Source organism: Sinocyclocheilus anshuiensis, unplaced genomic scaffold (genome assembly GCF_001515605.1).
Source record: "Sinocyclocheilus anshuiensis isolate Anshui unplaced genomic scaffold, SAMN03320099.WGS_v1.1 scaffold425, whole genome shotgun sequence".
NCBI classification, from domain to species: Eukaryota; Metazoa; Chordata; class Actinopteri; order Cypriniformes; family Cyprinidae; genus Sinocyclocheilus; species Sinocyclocheilus anshuiensis.
The window spans coordinates 788,281-807,040 of record NW_015537947.1 but is presented as its reverse complement, the minus strand read 5'-3'; the positions used below and the strand labels follow the sequence as shown (position 1 = coordinate 807,040).

The window sequence follows — 18,760 nt, the reverse complement described above, 5'->3', positions numbered from 1 at the left end:
CATGAATCAACTCATAGCAGATCTATACAGGTGGAGCTGGGGAAGATGGAGGGTTTCTGAAGCAAGCTGCAACTGCTACGGCAAGCACTAGTCATATATTTGAATGTTGAGCAGCGAGCTCATTGGCTACCGATACAAGAGAGAACCAATCAGCTGTGCCATGTGATGATGTCATTAGGTCAGATTGAGTTAGACTGCGCCATCTAGAGTTTCATGCCAGAACTCTGTATATATTTAACAGCATAATTTCCAAATTAAGCTGAGGCTATACAAAGCACATGAATATTCAGCGAGGTAGCAGTGAAGCACTTTATTATTGGTTGTTTACTGGTCATAACATTCTTGCTGGTCATAACATTTCTGAGTTTCATAAACAATAGCTAAAACAGCTTTACTCAAGGATTAAAGTCGGTATAAAAAATGAACATTCACTATGTCTATTTTCGAAATTCATGTTATAGATGTTATTTTGAACAATTCATCCGTACATGTTTTTGAACTCGTAATGTTTCATTAAAATATCATAATAGGATCTTCCAGTGAAACGTCAGACTTCTCTCTGGTGATGTATGCAGGACTTCTCCAATCATTTAATCCACTTAAACTTCACCCCTGTAACCTCACATTCATCTGCCCCATTTTTGAGTGCAACACCCACATCTTAAAATCCAGTTAGCAACTGATGCATAGAACCAAGTACCTGTCCTGCATTTTGGACTTTTTTTGATAATCCATTACTCTCAAATGTACATCATTATACGGAAGAAAAGGTCTGACGCTATTTCTGTTTCATTGCAACTTTAAGTGTAGTGTACAGTGAAGGAATCATGTGAGGGCAGAACAGGAAGATGTATCGTCCTCAAGGAGGCGCCCTAACATTAGTACAGAAACACAATAGACAAAACACAAAGCAGTCAGTGTGCAGTGTTAGATGACTCTAATTAGTGAGTGCAACTGCAAAATCAGTGGATAAATGAAATAAAAATGAGTTGTGCTAATAGCAGGGGACCGTTCACACTCATTAGCGCATTTGGTCTTTGCTATTTCAGAGCAGTTGGCCCAATTGGCTGCCAGTCTGAGGAGACCAGAGTCTGGCGCGGTCGGACTGCCAGGCAGACCCGGTCCCCCTGGTTCTCCCGGACCCCCAGGTGACAGTGGCTTTCCTGGGCATGCTGGTGCAAGAGGGCTCCCGGGACTCAAAGGGCCTCTGGGACTTTTGGGTCTCAAGGGGCCGAAAGGTGAGTCATTATAGGACTGTGAGTTCAGACTGCTTTTGGTACTGGAACAACAACTAGAGCAGGGTATCCCAAATGGGAGTTCAAGAGTTGATAAAAAGCTAATAATTAAATTGAATATACATTTAAAATAAATAAGATAAAACAAAATAAAACACGTACTAAAAAAAAAAAAGCTTACATATTTTATCCATTTACTTGCATGTCACCTTTAACCGACACCAGAGCAGTGTTATTTTAGTATCATTGAGAAACTAATATAGTTTTTATTAATAGTTTGAATCAGTGTTTATTTTTAGATTTTCCACTTTCATTTTAATTTCAGTTAAAGTTTTAGTAATTTTATTGTGTGTTTTTGTCATTGTTTCATTTTTATTTGTTTTTAATTTTATTTTGTATTAAATTTGTTTTAGATTGTCACTTTAGTATATCAAGTTAAACTAAATTATGAGAAATGATGTAGCTAGCTGCAAGTATTATTTTTATATTTTTATTTCAGTTAACATTTATTTTTAAGTCACGGCAAGGCAATTTATTACTAAAGCACGATTACAAACAACAATAAGTTGACCAATGTGCTGTACAGATTCTAAAAACATAGATAAGCAGACAATATATACACATCACTTACACAGCACAGAGCATCAGACCAATTAACAAACAAACAAAAAACAGTTAGTTTCCAACAACATGTCATTGAATATAAAACTGAATATAAAAGTCATGAAAAGGAGTTTTTTTTTTAGGTTTAGCTTCAGTTTTATTTTCCTAATAATCCTGCATACTGAGAACATTCAAAAATCTCAGGGTGTACGGTCTGCTGACAAAAAAGTTTGGGAACCCCTGAACTAGAGTCATGTGTGTAAAGGCACAGTCATGTCAGTATTTGAACTAGTGTGTGTGTGTGTGTTACAGGTGAGATGGGAGACAGAGGGGGCAGGGGACCTACAGTTCGGGGACCCAAAGGCATGCCGGGACCTCCTGGACTACCAGGTCAGTTCTGACTCAATCTCATGTCCTACTTCCTCTTGTCAAAAAAAAATCATGGTATTAATGCATAAATAGAAGGGGAGTTAAAAAATATCATCTGCAAACCAATTCAGTCTGAAACAGCTCAATTAATTTCTAAAATGATGCTGGAGATATATTTAGCCCCATCCTGGTAATAGACTTTTGAGAGCAAAGTTAAATTGGTGTTAAATGAAGCTGTCAGATGTCTGATGAATTGGAGGTATATGAAGCCTTCTGTTGTCTTTGTATATGTGCCACTGACGCTTACTGTCAGTCGAATGAAGCTGTCTGTTTAAATAGGATTTCTTGCAGTCGTTACCTAGTGCTCTAATTGTAACAGACAGATCTGCTGCAGTGCCATGTGCTGGTTTTCAGCTTTATATTTTCAAGCATTGAATTCTATAGAAACTTGCTTCCACCACAAGATGAAACCATTAAAATCTCACAATTCTGAGTTTACAGGCCATATTTACTAAACGGTAAATTAGCATGAGAGCGCAATCCCATAAAAACTCAGATGGGAGTGGAGAGTTCTGCATGTGATCTGCTTTTTTGGGTGTTAGACATTACATCTTGCAATTCTTCTGACTTTTTTCCTCAGAACTGCGAGATGTAAACTCACAGTTACAAGTTATAACTTGCAACTGTAAGATATAAACTCTCAATTCTGAGAAAAAAAAAAAATCAGATTTGTGAGCTATAAACTTGCAATTGCGAGAAAGAAGTCTGAATTGTGAGATAAAAATGTAGTTGTATTTTTTTTATTCCGTGGCAGAAACAAGCTTCTGTATAATTAAGTACTTTAAAATATTAAAAAAAAATGTATGCTAAAAAAGTAATCACCCAAATTCTGGCATTTACTCACTCCTGTGTTGTTTCAAACCTGTATGACTGACTTTCTTTGGTATAACCATAAAGGAGATGTTTAGCAGAATATAGGTGTTTTCTCCTTAAAAGACAAGAAATAAATGTCGACAAACACAGAAAAATTCTAAATGGACACAAAATGCCATAACGATAGTTCATATGTGACCCTGGACCACAAAACCAGTCATAAGGGTAAATTTTTCAAAATTGAGATTTATACATCATCTGAAAGCTGAATAAATAAGCGTTCCATCGATGTATGGTTTGTTAGGATAGAACAATATTATACAATATAGGCCGAGATACAACTATTTGAAAATCTGGAATCTGAGGGTGCAAAAAAAATCTAAATCTTGAGAAAATTGCCTTTAAAGTTGTCCAAATGAAGATCTTAGCAATGCATATTACTAATCAAAAATGAAGTTTTAATATATTTACAGTAGGAAATTTACAAAATATTTCATGGAACATGTCGTTACTTAATATCCTAATGGTTTTTGGCATAAAAGAAAAATCAATAATTTTGACCCATCCAATGTTTTTTTGGCTATTGCTACAAATATGACTGTGCGACTTACTGGTTTTGTGGTCCAGGGTCACATATGTAATGTAAAAACACCATGAAAATTGGTTATTTGACTTCAATGACTCTAAAATCTCATTCAGGTTTTTGTCCATGTGGAAATGCAAATGAGACTGACCTTAAGCTTTGGTCTTATGCAATCTAAAATAAGAGATGACTGAGCTGTTTCTGTCTTGCAGGTGAACCTGGAAAACCAGGATACGGTCAAGATGGGCGTGATGGAGAACGGGGTCCACCTGGTGCCCCGGGTCAGCCGGGTGTTCCTGGACCTCCTGGTTCAGCCGGACCACCCGGTTACTGCGATCCTTCGGCCTGTAATCTGAGCGCAGGTGCCGCCCACCAGTCCCTCAAAGACTCTAGCATGAAGGGACCAGGCGGAAACTAAAAACCTCACTGTTCAGGACATTCAGAGAGACTCCGCTACAGCTCTGCGAAAAGCACAAAACGTTATCGCCCTTTGCAGATAATTTTACAGCTGTAATGCCTAAAACACTTTGCCAACTTCCTGTGTACAGAAAACGGCAACATTTCTTGATCCAAACAAATAAGACACTTTTTTGTTCACCTTAAGTTATATGTTGGTGCAAATGAACTTTCACAGAACTTATTGCCCATCTAATGTAATCCCATTTCCTGTAGACTTTAGAAGTTTTTTTTCCTCAACTCATACTAAATCTGCTCTAGGAAGTGAACAAACATCAATGTGGCCTTCAGACCGGAGGCCTTTTTAATTTCTGTGTGCCAAAGATAAACCTGCCAGAAATATTGATGGTGCTGGAAGTTCATAACTGAAACGGCTGCCAGAGACCTGCTGTCAGAAACCAAAAGGAGAGAGGATATATCTAGATATGCTGCAATATATTCTGTACATCAATGTAAATGATTTAAATGTGGTTTTGTAAGAAATTCACTCCCCGCTAAAGAATATCGGTGATTTATTGTTCCAGGATTGTGGGCGGGAAGGCGATGCATGACCCTTTTGTGACATATACACATGAGAGAAATGCAGATGTGTCGTTTCATGGTATTTCTATTTATTTTACATAGGTGTTCGATGACGATGAAGTTTGTACAGAGATCCAAGGGAAACACATTTGAATAAATTTGATGTTTTTATATGATTTCAGAATAAATGTCTCAAACATTCTTATGCTTTTTCCTCTTTCAAGTAACACTTCCTCGTTGAATAGCCCGACTGCACTTATCTCAGCTTTTTCCACTCTCTTTCTCTCTTAAATAACTCATTACATGCCAGTGCAAAAATGTTGGCACAAACACATTTCGTTTGCTCTTTCAGTGTAGATGCTAATTTAAATGCTGGCAAACTGAACTCTGCAATTAATCAGTAAGGGAGATTTTAAGTAAGAATGACATAAAATGTCATTCACTTCAATTAAAACTTAAAACATCAGTACAGACTAGACAATGGTTAAGCATGAAGTGAAAGCATGTTTAATATTTAAATTATTTAAACGTTAATTAAAAAGATAAATTTCATTAATACATAAAGTGGCCTCAAAGAGCATTTGGACACTTTAGACACGATTTAGACGCATGCCATTGCATTAGAAAAAACAAAAACAAAACATTTCACAAAACAAAGTTATGTTTTAAACAATAAGACTTTAAAGGAATAGTTCACCCAAAAATGAAAAAGTGCTGAAGATGTACTCATCGTCAGGGTTGAAGATGTAGATGAGCTTGTTTCTTCATCAGAACAAATTTGAAGAAGTTAAGCATTATATCACTTGCACACAGTGAATGGGTGCCGTCAGAATGAGAGTCCAAACAGCTGATAAAAACTCACAAGTAATCACTATTGTGTGAAGTGAAAAGCCTTGTGTTTGCAACAAACAAATAAATCCATGCATTTTAACTTTAATCTGTTGCTTCTGGCCAAAATATGAGTCCATAATCCATAACAATGCTTCCTCCAGTGGAAAAATCCATGCACTGTTGTCCTCTAACATCAAAAATCCACCAACACATTTGTTTAGAACTGTTTTAGACTGTTCTTACCTGTAAATGGTGCTTGATCTACATATAAAAGCGTCTGCAAAATGACTAAATGTAAATGTAAATGTGATCTCGTCATATTTCTCTCCTGATTCAGACAAGATGACTATATTGAGAAAGCAACATAGATAGAGGACTTGTATTTTAACCGGAAGCAACAGTTTAAAGTATAAAAAATGATGGTGATAATTCATTAAATAATTCATCATTAATGTCTTAATGATGGATTTGTTCATTACAAACATGCAGCTTTTCACTTCACCAGACAATTGACGGACTGGAGTCGTGTAGATTACGTGTGGATTATTGTGATGTTTTTATCAGCTGTTTGGACTCTCATTCTGACGGCACCCATTCACTGCAGAGAATCCATTGGTGAGCAAGTGATATAATGCTAAACTTCTCCAAATTTGTTCTGATGAAGAAAAACATCTACATCTTGGATGGCCTGAAAAGTGAGCCCTTTTATTTATTTATTTTTTAAAGCAAATGTTCATTTTTGGGTGAACTATTCCTTTAAGTGTCCAAATTCTTTCTGAGGTCACTGTTCATATTCAAATCTCTTGCACTCAACAATCCAAATGACAACAATATAAGTGGAATGCTGAAAGACTGAACTTGAGCATCCTGAAAACACAAACTAATGCATAAAATTATAAACAAAATAGCAAATCTTTGTACAGCATATAATCTACAGTAAATATTAAATGTATTGCAATATGGCATAGAGTCACACAAGTATGAGAAACACCCAATACAGTTAAATGAATATTACACATTACACCCAAAAATGTACAAAAATTTCTCAAATCAGGTATCTAACTCTAAAATGATGGTAATGAACCGAACATGTTAGTACATTCATAGTTTAATCTATAACAGTCTGCAATGGCAATAATTCTCAACTTTTGCCTACCATTTAAACTGAACTCCATGCTCATATTGTCTCTCATGAAGTATGTATTGATTCACCACATTTCACAATGAATTGCCATTAAGTCAGAAAAATTCAGTTGCATATTGAGAGACATGCAAGACACTACTGTTTCACAATGAACGTTAAATTAAATACATTTATTAAAACATGTAATGTACAATTATATAAATATGCAAACCAAATGCATTTACACAAGCGCAAAAAGGCAAAGGAAATGTAAGTGATGTGTGGTACTGTATCTGACCACAATGAGCATTCATTCTATTGAGAACAGAACTATATTGAAACAGAATCATCTTCCAGATAGTCCATCAGGTGGTGATGCAATGCATATCAGGTAGATGTGGAGTTTTGTCTTAAGACTGTCCTTCAAGTAAGTCCACAGGTTTAGCCCTTGGGAATAATATTGTATCCATGCTACATGTCATTAATAGCCTATTTCTGTAAATGAAACATCTGTGGTTGACTGAAAAACAACAAATATATTTCATGATAAATAAAACTGACAAAGCAACTGTACTAATATAAAGGGGACAAAGCTGTGCCGACTCTGAGATGCTTAGAAGGATTCTCTCACAAAAGAGTCTAATGAACTGAACCATCAATATTTCAACTCTCAGCAGAGGTAATCTGGTACATTACATATAAAAATAAAAGCTTAAAATTAATAAGAGTAAAACAGCAAAAACCTATTAAGGGTTTGCCTTGTCACACTTAACCGTAGGTGCAATAGAAAATGGAAAGAAAGAAAGAAAGACAGAAAGAAAGAAAAAAGGTTTCTGCAGGTCCTAAAATGTCTTAATTTGACCTTCCACAAATTAAGGCCTAAAAAGGTCTTAAATTAGAGCAAAAAGTATTAAATTCATTAAGTCATTGCATTAAATTTTACATGCTTGAAAAAAAAATCTATATTTTCCTCAGTATTTTTGTTTTGTTTTCCAATACAAATATCTAAACATCCTTAAATCATAACACATTCGCTTGGGATGCAAATTTAACGTGAAGTCTAGTTTCCTGAGAAACTGAACAAAATTAAGTGAGTTTATGCTTAAAACAAGAACAACCTGTCAATGGGGTATGAAAACGTGTTTTCCTTTTGAATTAAGTTGATATTTCTGAGCCCATTGACAGATATTTGTTCATTTTAATCAAACTTAATTTAGATCAATTTCTCATAAAACAAGACTTCTTATTTTATGTCATTATGCTTGTCAAGTAAATGATCTTTAGACATTTGAGCTGGAAAACAAGATCAAAATACTAAGTAAAAAACATCACTTTTTTTTGCAGTGTGATCAGTAGATACAGTAAAATATTTCAGTGGTTGGAAGCAGAGGTATTCAAGCCATAAGCTTTTGTTTGTTTGTTTGCTTGGTTTTGTAAAATGAATTAAAAAGTAATGGAGACCTGTTAAAATTTGTATCGTCAAACTTTGAAACATTGCTAATACAAGACAATTACATTGAGAGTCAATATTGATGTATTGTGTTCCATTCAATTTATTTACTTGGTTTACTTCTTTACTTGGTCTTAAATTCACCTTTATAAAAAACTGCAGAAACCCTGGATGGAAGGAAAGAAGGAAAGAGAGAAAGCAAGAAAGATGTAATGGAGGAGATTGGGAAGACAGAGATGAAAAAGCAGCACAAACGCACCAAAAGCAGAATGTCACAAAACCGCCCACATGACTCCAGCAACCTTCATCTTCACAACAGAGCCAGATGGATGAAGTCAAAAGATTCAATGACTCTTATACGCCTACTGATGCTGGATCAAGATATTACAGATATCTATAAAATAAATAAAAACTTAATCCAAACTGCAATCCTAAAATTGCACACAAATAAATAAAGAACTAAATAACACAGAAACATGGTCTTAAGACACGTTGCTGCCCATGAAAAGTAAAATATACAAAGTTTGATGTTAACTGGCTTGCTATTTGTTAAACTGTGAATATGATATTGACAAAGACGTCGTCTTATAAAAATATTCAAGTAACACGGAAGGATGCTTTCCATACAAAGCAAAAGAAATTAGAGATAAATATATTCAAATGCAAATAAAAAGCACTCCACATCTTTTCTTTGGAAAAACAAAACCAGGTACACAACAAAATATACATCCAACACCAGTATGAAGGTGTTTAAACAGTCAGAAAAGTGGAACAGCGCTTATTTCCCTGTAAACAATTAAAGCTTATTAATGTCATGAGCAGTTTTCACCTCACCAGCACTGGCTAACACAGCAAGATCAGTACAATTATTTATTTTATCATTCTTTGCTGTGTTTGGTCAAAACTTAACATAAAAGTCTGATACCACTTTTAAAATTTGGGATTCAAAAATCTCTATAACATGGAACTAAAAGTTTTCCGATGTTGAAATACAAACAAAGACTAAATTAACAAGAAACAACTAAGAGATCTTCCGTATTTTAATTTGTCTTTTTAATTTTTCAAATTGAATTATGTTGATAACATAATTTGTAATTAAAATATTTTGACTATATTTATAATTATTAAATAAATATAGTAAATAAATAATATAAAACCAATACAAATTGTTTATATTTTACATTATTATTTTAATTAGTATGAATTATTAAATTGAAATAATAAAATTGATTTATTTTAATAGTTTTTTTTTAAACTTATTTTACTAGTGGTTTCAGATGTTTTCATTCTTTATACATATACACACACACACACACACACACACACCAGTGCTTCTGAGGTGATTAACATGACAACTCCCTTCACAAGCAATGTTCCTCCCACAGGGCTGGAAAGTACAGTTCTTTAAATATTTTTTTAAAATTAAATGTTTGAAAAACGATTACATTTTCTGTTATTTACATTAACTTAATATTTGTTAACATACTCATTTTCTATTTTAGATTGCATAGCGCCAACACAATTTAAAGTGCCCCTATTATGGGTTATGAAAGATTCGTATTTTGGTTCTGGGAGTCCCCAACAACAGGTTGACATGCATGCAAGGTCAAAAACCACTTTAATTGTCTTATAATATGCATTTATTTTTACCTTACTTGCTCAACGACTCCCAAACATTCGCTCAACGATTCATTTTTCCAAACCCCTCCTTTGCGTGACGCTAATCTGCGGTGATTGGTCCGATTGGTCGATTTCATTTCCATTTCATATGCCTGTAATGCCTGATAAAGCAGCGTTTGTGAGAGCAGTGCTGCTTTGTGTACAGCGTTACCGGGGAAACCGCTATTTTTACCGCTCCCAAAGCGGCACCTAGTGGCAAAGAATTAATTTGCATTTTCAAGTTTTCACGGGTCTGCGCGCAATATGCTAATGTCACTTTCAGATTTAAAACTTTTCAGGATGTTTTCATTCACTTAGAGCTGTGTTACACACTGCATGAAAGGTAATTTTCAAAAATCAATAATAGGGGCACTTTAATTAAAACTCAACTTCACAACATCATGAAGAAAATAAGCAAATGTAAATTCTCATTTCACCTGCATTCGCCTCGACCGTGCCGCCTCTGATAAACCTGTCCGGTGTGATTAGTGTAATGATGAGCGTTGAATTCTCATGTCATACTCACAAAACATGGGAAATGAGTAAATGCATTGGTCACAAATATGGGAAATGAAACCGAGACAAATTATGAAATGAAATGACATCACCAGTAATGGCTGCTCTGTGGGGAAGAAGTTTGCGTGTGTCTTCTCCTCCAGCAGGGATCCGACGTTTGTTTTAATAGGATTTAATACTTGTGAAGATGAGCTGGTTCACTGGTTTCCAGGTTTGATGAGGATGTGTCAGATTCTACCCATCCCGTCTGGCGTATGGATGGAAGCAGTCACTGGGTTTACATCTTCCCTCTGGACCTTGGGACCCCGGGGGACCTTGGGGCCCCTGGAATCCTATTCCGGGTGAACCTGTAGACGAATCAAGAACAAATAGTAAAAACCAGAATAAACTAGAAATTTTAGAATAAACCTGTGTGAAACATGATACTGAGGAGTTGCTAGTGTGCAGTTGCTGGTATTCTGGTGTTCAGTATGTTTGAGCAGTAATAATAATGATAATGATGTTTGCCTTTGTAAACACTGTTATTTAAAGGCACTTTTACCATAGAGTGATCACGACAGAATAGTGCAGTATATAAACTCAATAAAACTTTTTTTATGGGCTTGTTACCCTTTAACTGCAAAGGATGAGAGGAAGAAGGAAATCACAGCATACAACGATAACCGTGTGCCGTGCAATTATAAAGAACCCCCAGTTAACGTCTCTTTTGTATTTTTTCATTTGAAGAACAATCAGTGAGCACTTTGTACCTCTGTAAAAGAGGCGTTGATTAAAGAATGCCATAGTCATTCGTTTAGTTTGGTGCCATTATCTGCCTGTGCTTTTAGAAAGTAAAACATTAAAGCACCAATTTAAATAACTGCTGCTCTCTGTGCGTTGCAGATTTCAAGAGCATGCAAAGTGTAAAGAACGGCCATCACAGAAATGTATTTACAAGCACTGAGTTGCCTTTCTAGACTCTGGCAAAAAAACAAAAAGCAACATTTTCCTATTGTTCTACATGAGGTTGATCTAACCTGTCCATCTTTACAACGCAAAAAACACATGCTATTATATAACAGATAATGTACCTCTCACTCTTAAAAGCAATAAGCAACAAGAAGATCATTTGTTTTTTTTAATTCTCTACTCATTACGTGGTGTCACGGCTCATGTATTAAAGGAATATTCTGGGTTAAATACATCTCAAGGTCCATTGGCAGCATCTGAGGCATACTGCCCAAAAATAATTCAATTTATCCCTCATTTTGTAAAAAACAAACTATGCTCTTCTATGGAAACCTACAGGAAAAGACACCATGAAAAGCGAAAATACAAAGGACTTACAGTCAAAAAGTTTGGAGTCGGTAAGATTTTTTTTGAAAGAAAGATTTTTTGATGTTTTTGAAAGAAGTCTCTTATGCTCACCAAGGCTGCATTTATTTGATTAAAAATACAGTAAAAACTGTAATATTGTGAAATATTATTACCATTTAAAAAAGGTGTTTTTTCTTTGTAAATTTTGACATTTTAAAATGTAATTTATTCCTGTGATGCAAAGCTGAATTTTCAGCAGCCATTACTCCAGTCTTCAGTGTCACATGATCCTTTAGAAATTTCTTATTGAGTTGAAAACAGTTGTGCTTTTGTGGAAACCGATACATTTTTTTCAGGATTCTTTGATGAATAGAAAGTTGAAAAGAGCAATGTTTATTTGAAATATAAATATTTTGTGTTTTACTGTCACATTTATCAATTTAATGTGTCCATGTTGAATAAAAATGAATTTGTTTTACTGACCCCAAACCTTTAAATGATAGTATAAATGAATTATTCAAAACAAATATTTAGAATTTAATCTCTATTATTTTCTGTGGTAAATAAACGACGTGTCACAGATAGAGTCAACAAACTTTGAAAACTCTACAAAATTGAGTTTTGTACCTGTGGAGCCTGGAGGTCCTGGAAGACCCAACCCCAATTGACCCCGTTCCCCTTTCTGCCCTCGATACCCTGCAGGGGTAAATCAAACAAAAACACAATGTGAGATATGTAGAACATATATTATCCTTCATAAATCTATGCAGACGGGACTTATTGTGGGAAGGGAGAGAGTGATGGTCATGTGATAATTTACTTATAATTCTTTGTACTGTATTCCATCTTTAACTAACAGGCAGAATTTAGCCATCACTACAATATTTAATTAGTACTTTGGTAAAATGAATAATCAATGACATACTTTATCTTAACAGATTAGCTGAGACCTAATTTCCAAACGATTCATTTCTAGATTCAGATGATCTCAGACTTTGCATTTCCATAAAAGTGGTGGCCTTCAAAAAAAGTACCAGGTGGAAACGCTACATAAAGGCCTATCCAAATCTGCTGTATTACACAACTAGTCTCAGATCCTTCAGAACTCAAGACAGCTTTCTAAGCCCTTCAAGAGTAATGCATCAAATCCATCAGAAACACACTTTCAAAGTATTTAAGGAGCACCACAAATGCTGACAGTGCTGGACGGCATGTCACACGCAGCGGGCAGGCAAACGAACAAATAAAAACGCATTCGCTGAAGCTGATCTTTTAGTCTTGTTTTCACACACTCAGTAAAAAAACATTCTTTATAATGGCATGCAGAAAACTGCCTCCAGTCAAAATGCACATGCATTACTGATGCGTTTCCTCGGAGGCAAGAGTCTAACCTGAAAGAGAAACACTGTAGGAGTTAATGAAAAAGAAAATACCCAAGAGATGCCAAATAATGCTGTAATCGTCAGTGTCACCAGTACCCATTTTTACATGTGCAACTTACACAAGCAAACACACTAACTAATTAACTAAAGTGCATCCGGACACCTTCAGATGCATTCATCCAATGCAACGGCATTCCATGGAAGGACGGCACTCTACCTGCGGCATCACATCATGGTTTCCTGTGGCCGCTCACAATCACTGCATTAACACCCCCTGCTTGAGGGGGAGTTCATACTGCACAGTTATAACAGGAAAAAAATAGCAGCAGGGGGAGCTGCAATACAATACTTGCGAAATGCAGCCTGTAGCAACATCTACAAACTGTCATCTTTCTAAGACCTTACATTTAAAATCATTTTTCATGCTCAGAAAAAAACCTAAACCTTGTGGAGAAAGAAAAATGAGAATGAAAACATGAAATATTATATAGAAATATATTTACATTTAAAATCAATAATTTTGACCCATCCAATGTATTTTTGGCTATTGCTACAAATATACCCCAGCGACTTAAGACTGGTTTTGTGGTCCAGGGTCACATATGTGGTTCATGTGCACAAGTCATTTAAGAAACAATATCAAACTTGATATAACTTGCAAGAAAACTCCCCCCGAGTGGAATTAATGTGACTCAGACATGTAAAGCGACCCAGATTACGGAGATATTTTTCTTCATAAACTATTAATTTTAGCATTCTATGTAAAAACAAAGTGGCCAAATTGAGGATTCCAAAAGAGGACAGACTCCAGCGGAGGATGACGCAAAATAATGAGGAAATATTACCCGCAATCTTTGTCATCAACATCAACATCTGACATATAAAAATAAAACGGCTGAATTTCTGATTTAGCAGGAGGTTGTAATTTTCTCCTCGCCCTGGATTTGTGCCTGTAGAAAAACGTTCCTCTCCAACAATCTCCAAAGCACAAACCAGAGTAAAATGTGGCACAAAACAAATACACAACAAAGTGATACAAAGTGGCTTTTCTGTTGAAAATGCATCAATACAACCTGGATATCAATAATACAATCTTCACAACATAACATAAATGCAAACACACTCAAAGTACGTGTTTTCTTTGCATGGACAGCAATTATTAGAGTTCAAATGTACACAACATAGCGCTATAGTTTGAAAAACATCATGTCCTAATGGTTAAGGGTCCTTAAGAACTCAGACGGAAGAAGCAGAACTGAACTGCAAGTCATTATTGATAAGAAACGCTAGAGGAGCAGTACGTTAGTTGCCAGTCTTTGATGAATGTTCAGAGTTGCTTATTTTCTCACTCCCCTTCTGTTTTTTTGCTGGGCTTAATCCAACAAAGTGAGATATTGCGTGGCTTTTTTCCATCTGCTCACTTCTTTTTATCTTTCTTGCTCTCACAAGTCTGTCCAGGGCGATATTACATTCTCCTATTCTGGGTCGGTTCTTCATCCGTCTTCATATGTCCCGCCAGGCTCTCGGCACCATATGCCACTTTGTCATGCAGCTATCTGCTTTCTTTCTTGTCTGACGTAGCTAGCAAGATTCCTGTGAACCCCTTACACCCGATATCACAGTCAATGGCCATTTTTGCATGCCTTTAGTGTGAACTGTCTTGCTCATTTTCTAGTTTTCTGAGCTAGATTACTTTGAACTTGAGGTTCAAAGCATGACTCGGCCAAAAGAGCAAAAAGACCTCAACCCTTAATTCAATCAACAATCTGAGGAGCAACTGACGCAGTAAATCTAACTAAAATACATACACATAAACACACTATTTTCCACCAAAAGAGAGAGGAAAAAAAACTGGAATCCTTGAGAAGCAAGCAAAAAAACTTAGCTTAATACTGGGGAAATAGATGAGTCATATAAATAAACCACAGTCTTGTGCATTTGGGTTTTTGTGTGAGCCGAGACCATTGTAGGAGCAGTGTAAAGAGGTCCATAACATGTTTAGTCTTTTGGGTTTTGGCTCCTACCTTGGGGACCTGGAGGTCCTGGCTCTCCGGGGGGTCCTGGGGAGCCATCATTACCGGGTGGCCCTGAAGAGCCTTGTCGACCCTGCGTGGCTAATATAGCTGCTGGTGTCTTCTGTAGCGAGGCGTAACTGTCTGAAAACCTCGCTGAAAAAAGCAGAATTAAGAATCTGAATTACATTACTATTGCATATATTATTATAAAGTCATAGAACAGCTATTGGTTAACAAAATTTAAATTTGTCCCTTAGTTTGTTAAAAAATGAATTAATTAATTAAAAAATGAAAATAGAAATATACAATTAAAAATAGAATAATAAAATAAAATAAAAAGTTCTTAACTGTTCTTATTTTTTGAGCTCTCTGGTAAAGAGCTCATTTGCAATACTGTTAATGTTGACAGTTTTTTTTATAATATGCATATGAAAATCTGAAAAAAGGAGAATTAAGAATCTATATTATATTGTATTATATTATAACTTAAAAGAATCATAGAACAGACAGACCATAGAACAGTCAAGTAACAAAATTTATATTTTTCCTTCAGTTTGCAAAAAAATTAAAATTGAATTAAAATTCAAAAATATAATAAACAAATAAATAATAATAATAAATTCTAAGGTAATTTTTTTTCCTGGTTGCGGACAATAAAACACAAGCTGGCAACACATTAAAAGTCACAACACTTTATCCTAACAGGTAAAGAGCTTATTTTGCAATACTCTTAATGTTGACAACTGTCTTTTAAGTGTCTTACAAAGTTCCTGTCACACACACACACACACACACACACACACACACACACACACACACACACAAAAGAACTGAAAGCTAAAAAAAAATCCTCATCTACTGGTGGAGACCACAAGAAAACACCTCAGTGGCGGCAGATGATGTACCTTCAAATACACGCAACACTTCATTTCGGATGAATGTTTTAATTTCCTCCAAGGCAGCTGTATCGCCCTGCAAAAAGAAATGAAAGGGAAAAAAAGAAGGCAGAGAGGGAAGACAAACATCAGCACAACATGATTTGCAGATTAAAAAGTGCAGCTACAAAATGGCAGCGACTCATGTTTTATTCATGCTAAGAAATGGAGTTCTCAGAGATAAAGGGATGGATGACACATAATGGAGTAATCACCATCTCTCCTCAAAGCATCTTGCCGTTCATGATCACTGCTCTGCACAGGAGGAGGCCGGAATTTTGAAGAACATCTCGCAGGAAAACAAACCGCTTCCTTCCAATAAAAAAGATACATTTCGCAGTTCAAGGCCATTCTGTCAAACGCTCAGAGGCCCCTGCGAAGCTCTGTGCCTCGGGCTACATACTCAGCATCTTCACCTGAACGCTTGTGGAGGTTTAAAAGGAAATGAGCTAATGCATATTCAGGGTGTGGAAATTCAGCGATCAGTCTAAAAGCCCTATAACATGACTTGTGTCGGGGCTTCAACATCCCTAATAACACAAGCGTCAAACACCAATTTGACATCCACATGAAAAGCTTTTCAGACAGTGTCACGGAAGGGCGACTTTACAAGGTTGATAGGTAGCAGCAAAGTGCAAAATGTACAGAAAAAGTGAAAGCGAATGACTGCGTACATTTAAACTTGAAACAAAAAGTCCTAATAGTTGCTTTGAGATGGTCTTGGTGAGTCTAGCATCATTTTCTGTCTATAAACAAAAACATATCTGGACCACTAATCCTTCCACATTCATAAAACTTTGAGGAAGTTGTGATGTTTGATTCATGAAATAAAAAGTACTTTTGATCAGATAGTTCAGATCTTTTCAATGAATTAGTTTATCCAGTTCACAAAATCAAGACTCAAAATTGTATCTGTTCCTCATAGAAAGCTGTCGTACACTACTTTTCAAAAGTTTGGTGTTGGAAAGATTATTTTAGCATTTTTTGAATACTCTTATGCTCACCAAGCCTGTATTTATTTGTTCAAAAATACAGTAAAAACAATAATATTATGATATATTACTGCAATTTAAAACAACTGTTTTCTATTTTAATATATATGAAAACGTAATTATTCCTGTGATGCAAAGCTGAATTTTCAGCATCATTACTCCAGTCTTCAATATCACATGATCCTTCAGAAATCATTCTAATATGCTGATTTGTTGCTCAAGAAACATTTATTATCGGTGTTGAAAACAGTTGTGCTGCTAAATATTTTCAGGATTCCTCGATGAATAGAAAGTTGAAAAGAACAGCATTTATTTGAAATATAACTCTTTTGTAACATTACAAATTTTGACCAATTTAATGCATCCTTGCTGAATAATGGTATTAATTTCTTAAAAAAAAAACTTTTGAATGGTAGCGTATAACTTCAGGATTCTTTTTTCATTTCTGGGTGAAATATTCCCTTTAAGGGATAGTTTACCCAAACACATGATGGTAGCCATTGACTTCCATAGTATGGAAAAAATACCATGAAAGTCAATGGCTATCATCAACTGTTTGGTTACCAAAAATCCTCAAAATATCACCTTTTGTGTTCGACAGGCAAAAGAAACTCGTAGTTTCAGGTTTGGAACAACTTTTGTTCATTTGTTCATGTTAATTTCTGGGTGAACTATCCCCTTAATGTTCGTTGTTCTGTCTGTGTGTGGTTTAGAGGTGGAGTTTCGTAGAGCTCCTGACACTACTATATCCTTACACCCCCGCGACACACACAGTACACTCCTAATGGTCCCCTCCTGAGTGACATGGTTGTGAGTTTGTTTGATTGGGTGTGAGAGTGTTGGATATAGGCCTCGCAGCGGGCGGCTCATTGCTGCAGCTTGCACTTTTCAGAGGCTGATGGGTTTGTGAACACGTGTGGGTAATTATTGTTATGCAGAGCTACTAATTATTTATTCTGGAGTGTTCATGCACAACAAAGCAATCAATGACAGTTGCCCTCTGAATAGCGTGGGGTGACCTGCGGTTATGGATTCAGGCTGGGGGCCAGGAGGCTGGTGCAGATTGGGAGAAAGCCAGCAACTGGATCATTACTGAGGTCAAAGATGTGCTCCACCTCCAGAGGAGTATGCAGTCACTGTAATCTGGAAAGGGTTCACGCCGACAGTGGTTTTATTGCTGGAGGTTATCGAGTGGCTGTACAGTTGATTGTAGCGGGTGTTCATGCTGCTGAAGGCCCTATGGTTTATTTGACTGGCTGTGCCGCTGGCCATAGCTTCTGAAAATCTGATCTCAAATGGGATGTACTGTTTGAGAGTGAATCCGTTTACTTGACACAAAAAAAATTATGCTCATGTATCACTGATGTTGCTTCAAATTGCTTCAACCATCAACTCAAACCATCAACTTCAACCATCAATTGCAAACCGATGATTGCCGGTTGCTTTATTGCTGTAAATCTCTGCTGGTGTGAACGTTCCTTAAGCCTGTAAAGCCTGACTGTAATGTGGTGTTTTGTTTCATGTTCATGTTTCCTCTGGCTCCGCCTTGGTCGGGCGTCGGCCCCCCATCGCCTCAGGACTCCGCTCCTCCGGCTGCACCTCGTTGCTCCGTCCCACCGGCTCTATTGGGCTCCTTCCTCCCGCCAGATCCACCTTGGTCCTCAGTCGCTCCGGCTCCGCCGCGGATCTCTGGAGCTCCGCCTCCGCCTTGGTCGCCAGAACCCTCGGCTCCACCCTGGTCCCCCGGATCCTCGGCATGCCCCTGGCTCTTTGGCTCTCCGTCTCCGCCTCGGGCTACTCCACCACCTGCTCCGCCGCCGTTGGTCGGCCCCCTGGAGTCGGTAGACATTCCTCCTCCATGGCTCCTCCCTCCGTCGGCTCCACCGTGGGCCGCTATTATGGCTGTGGCCTGGGCCCCAC

The 18,760-nt window shown here is 36.7% G+C and overlaps 2 protein-coding genes across 2 annotated transcripts in view; one reads left to right on the top strand and one right to left on the bottom strand.

Moving 5' to 3' along the window:
• LOC107664283 (collagen alpha-1(IX) chain-like) overlaps nucleotides 1-5,069 on the top strand; it is a 33,043-nt gene extending 27,974 nt beyond the window's left edge. The window contains exons 35-37 of the mRNA XM_016454810.1: nucleotides 1,050-1,238; nucleotides 2,151-2,228; nucleotides 3,876-5,069. Coding sequence (XP_016310296.1) covers nucleotides 1,050-1,238; nucleotides 2,151-2,228; nucleotides 3,876-4,081 — 473 coding nt within the window. The 3' untranslated portion in view covers nucleotides 4,082-5,069. The remainder of the gene's footprint in view (nucleotides 1-1,049; nucleotides 1,239-2,150; nucleotides 2,229-3,875) is intronic.
• Nucleotides 5,070-10,066: 4,997 nt separating this feature from the next.
• Nucleotides 10,067-18,760, bottom strand: part of LOC107664190 (collagen alpha-1(XIX) chain-like) — a 27,575-nt gene continuing 18,881 nt past the window's right edge. The window contains exons 17-20 of the mRNA XM_016454676.1: nucleotides 15,819-15,885; nucleotides 14,923-15,066; nucleotides 12,144-12,212; nucleotides 10,067-10,567 (exon numbers count right to left, since the gene is read on the bottom strand). Of these exons, the coding sequence (XP_016310162.1) occupies nucleotides 10,455-10,567; nucleotides 12,144-12,212; nucleotides 14,923-15,066; nucleotides 15,819-15,885 (393 nt within the window). The 3' untranslated portion in view covers nucleotides 10,067-10,454. The remainder of the gene's footprint in view (nucleotides 10,568-12,143; nucleotides 12,213-14,922; nucleotides 15,067-15,818; nucleotides 15,886-18,760) is intronic.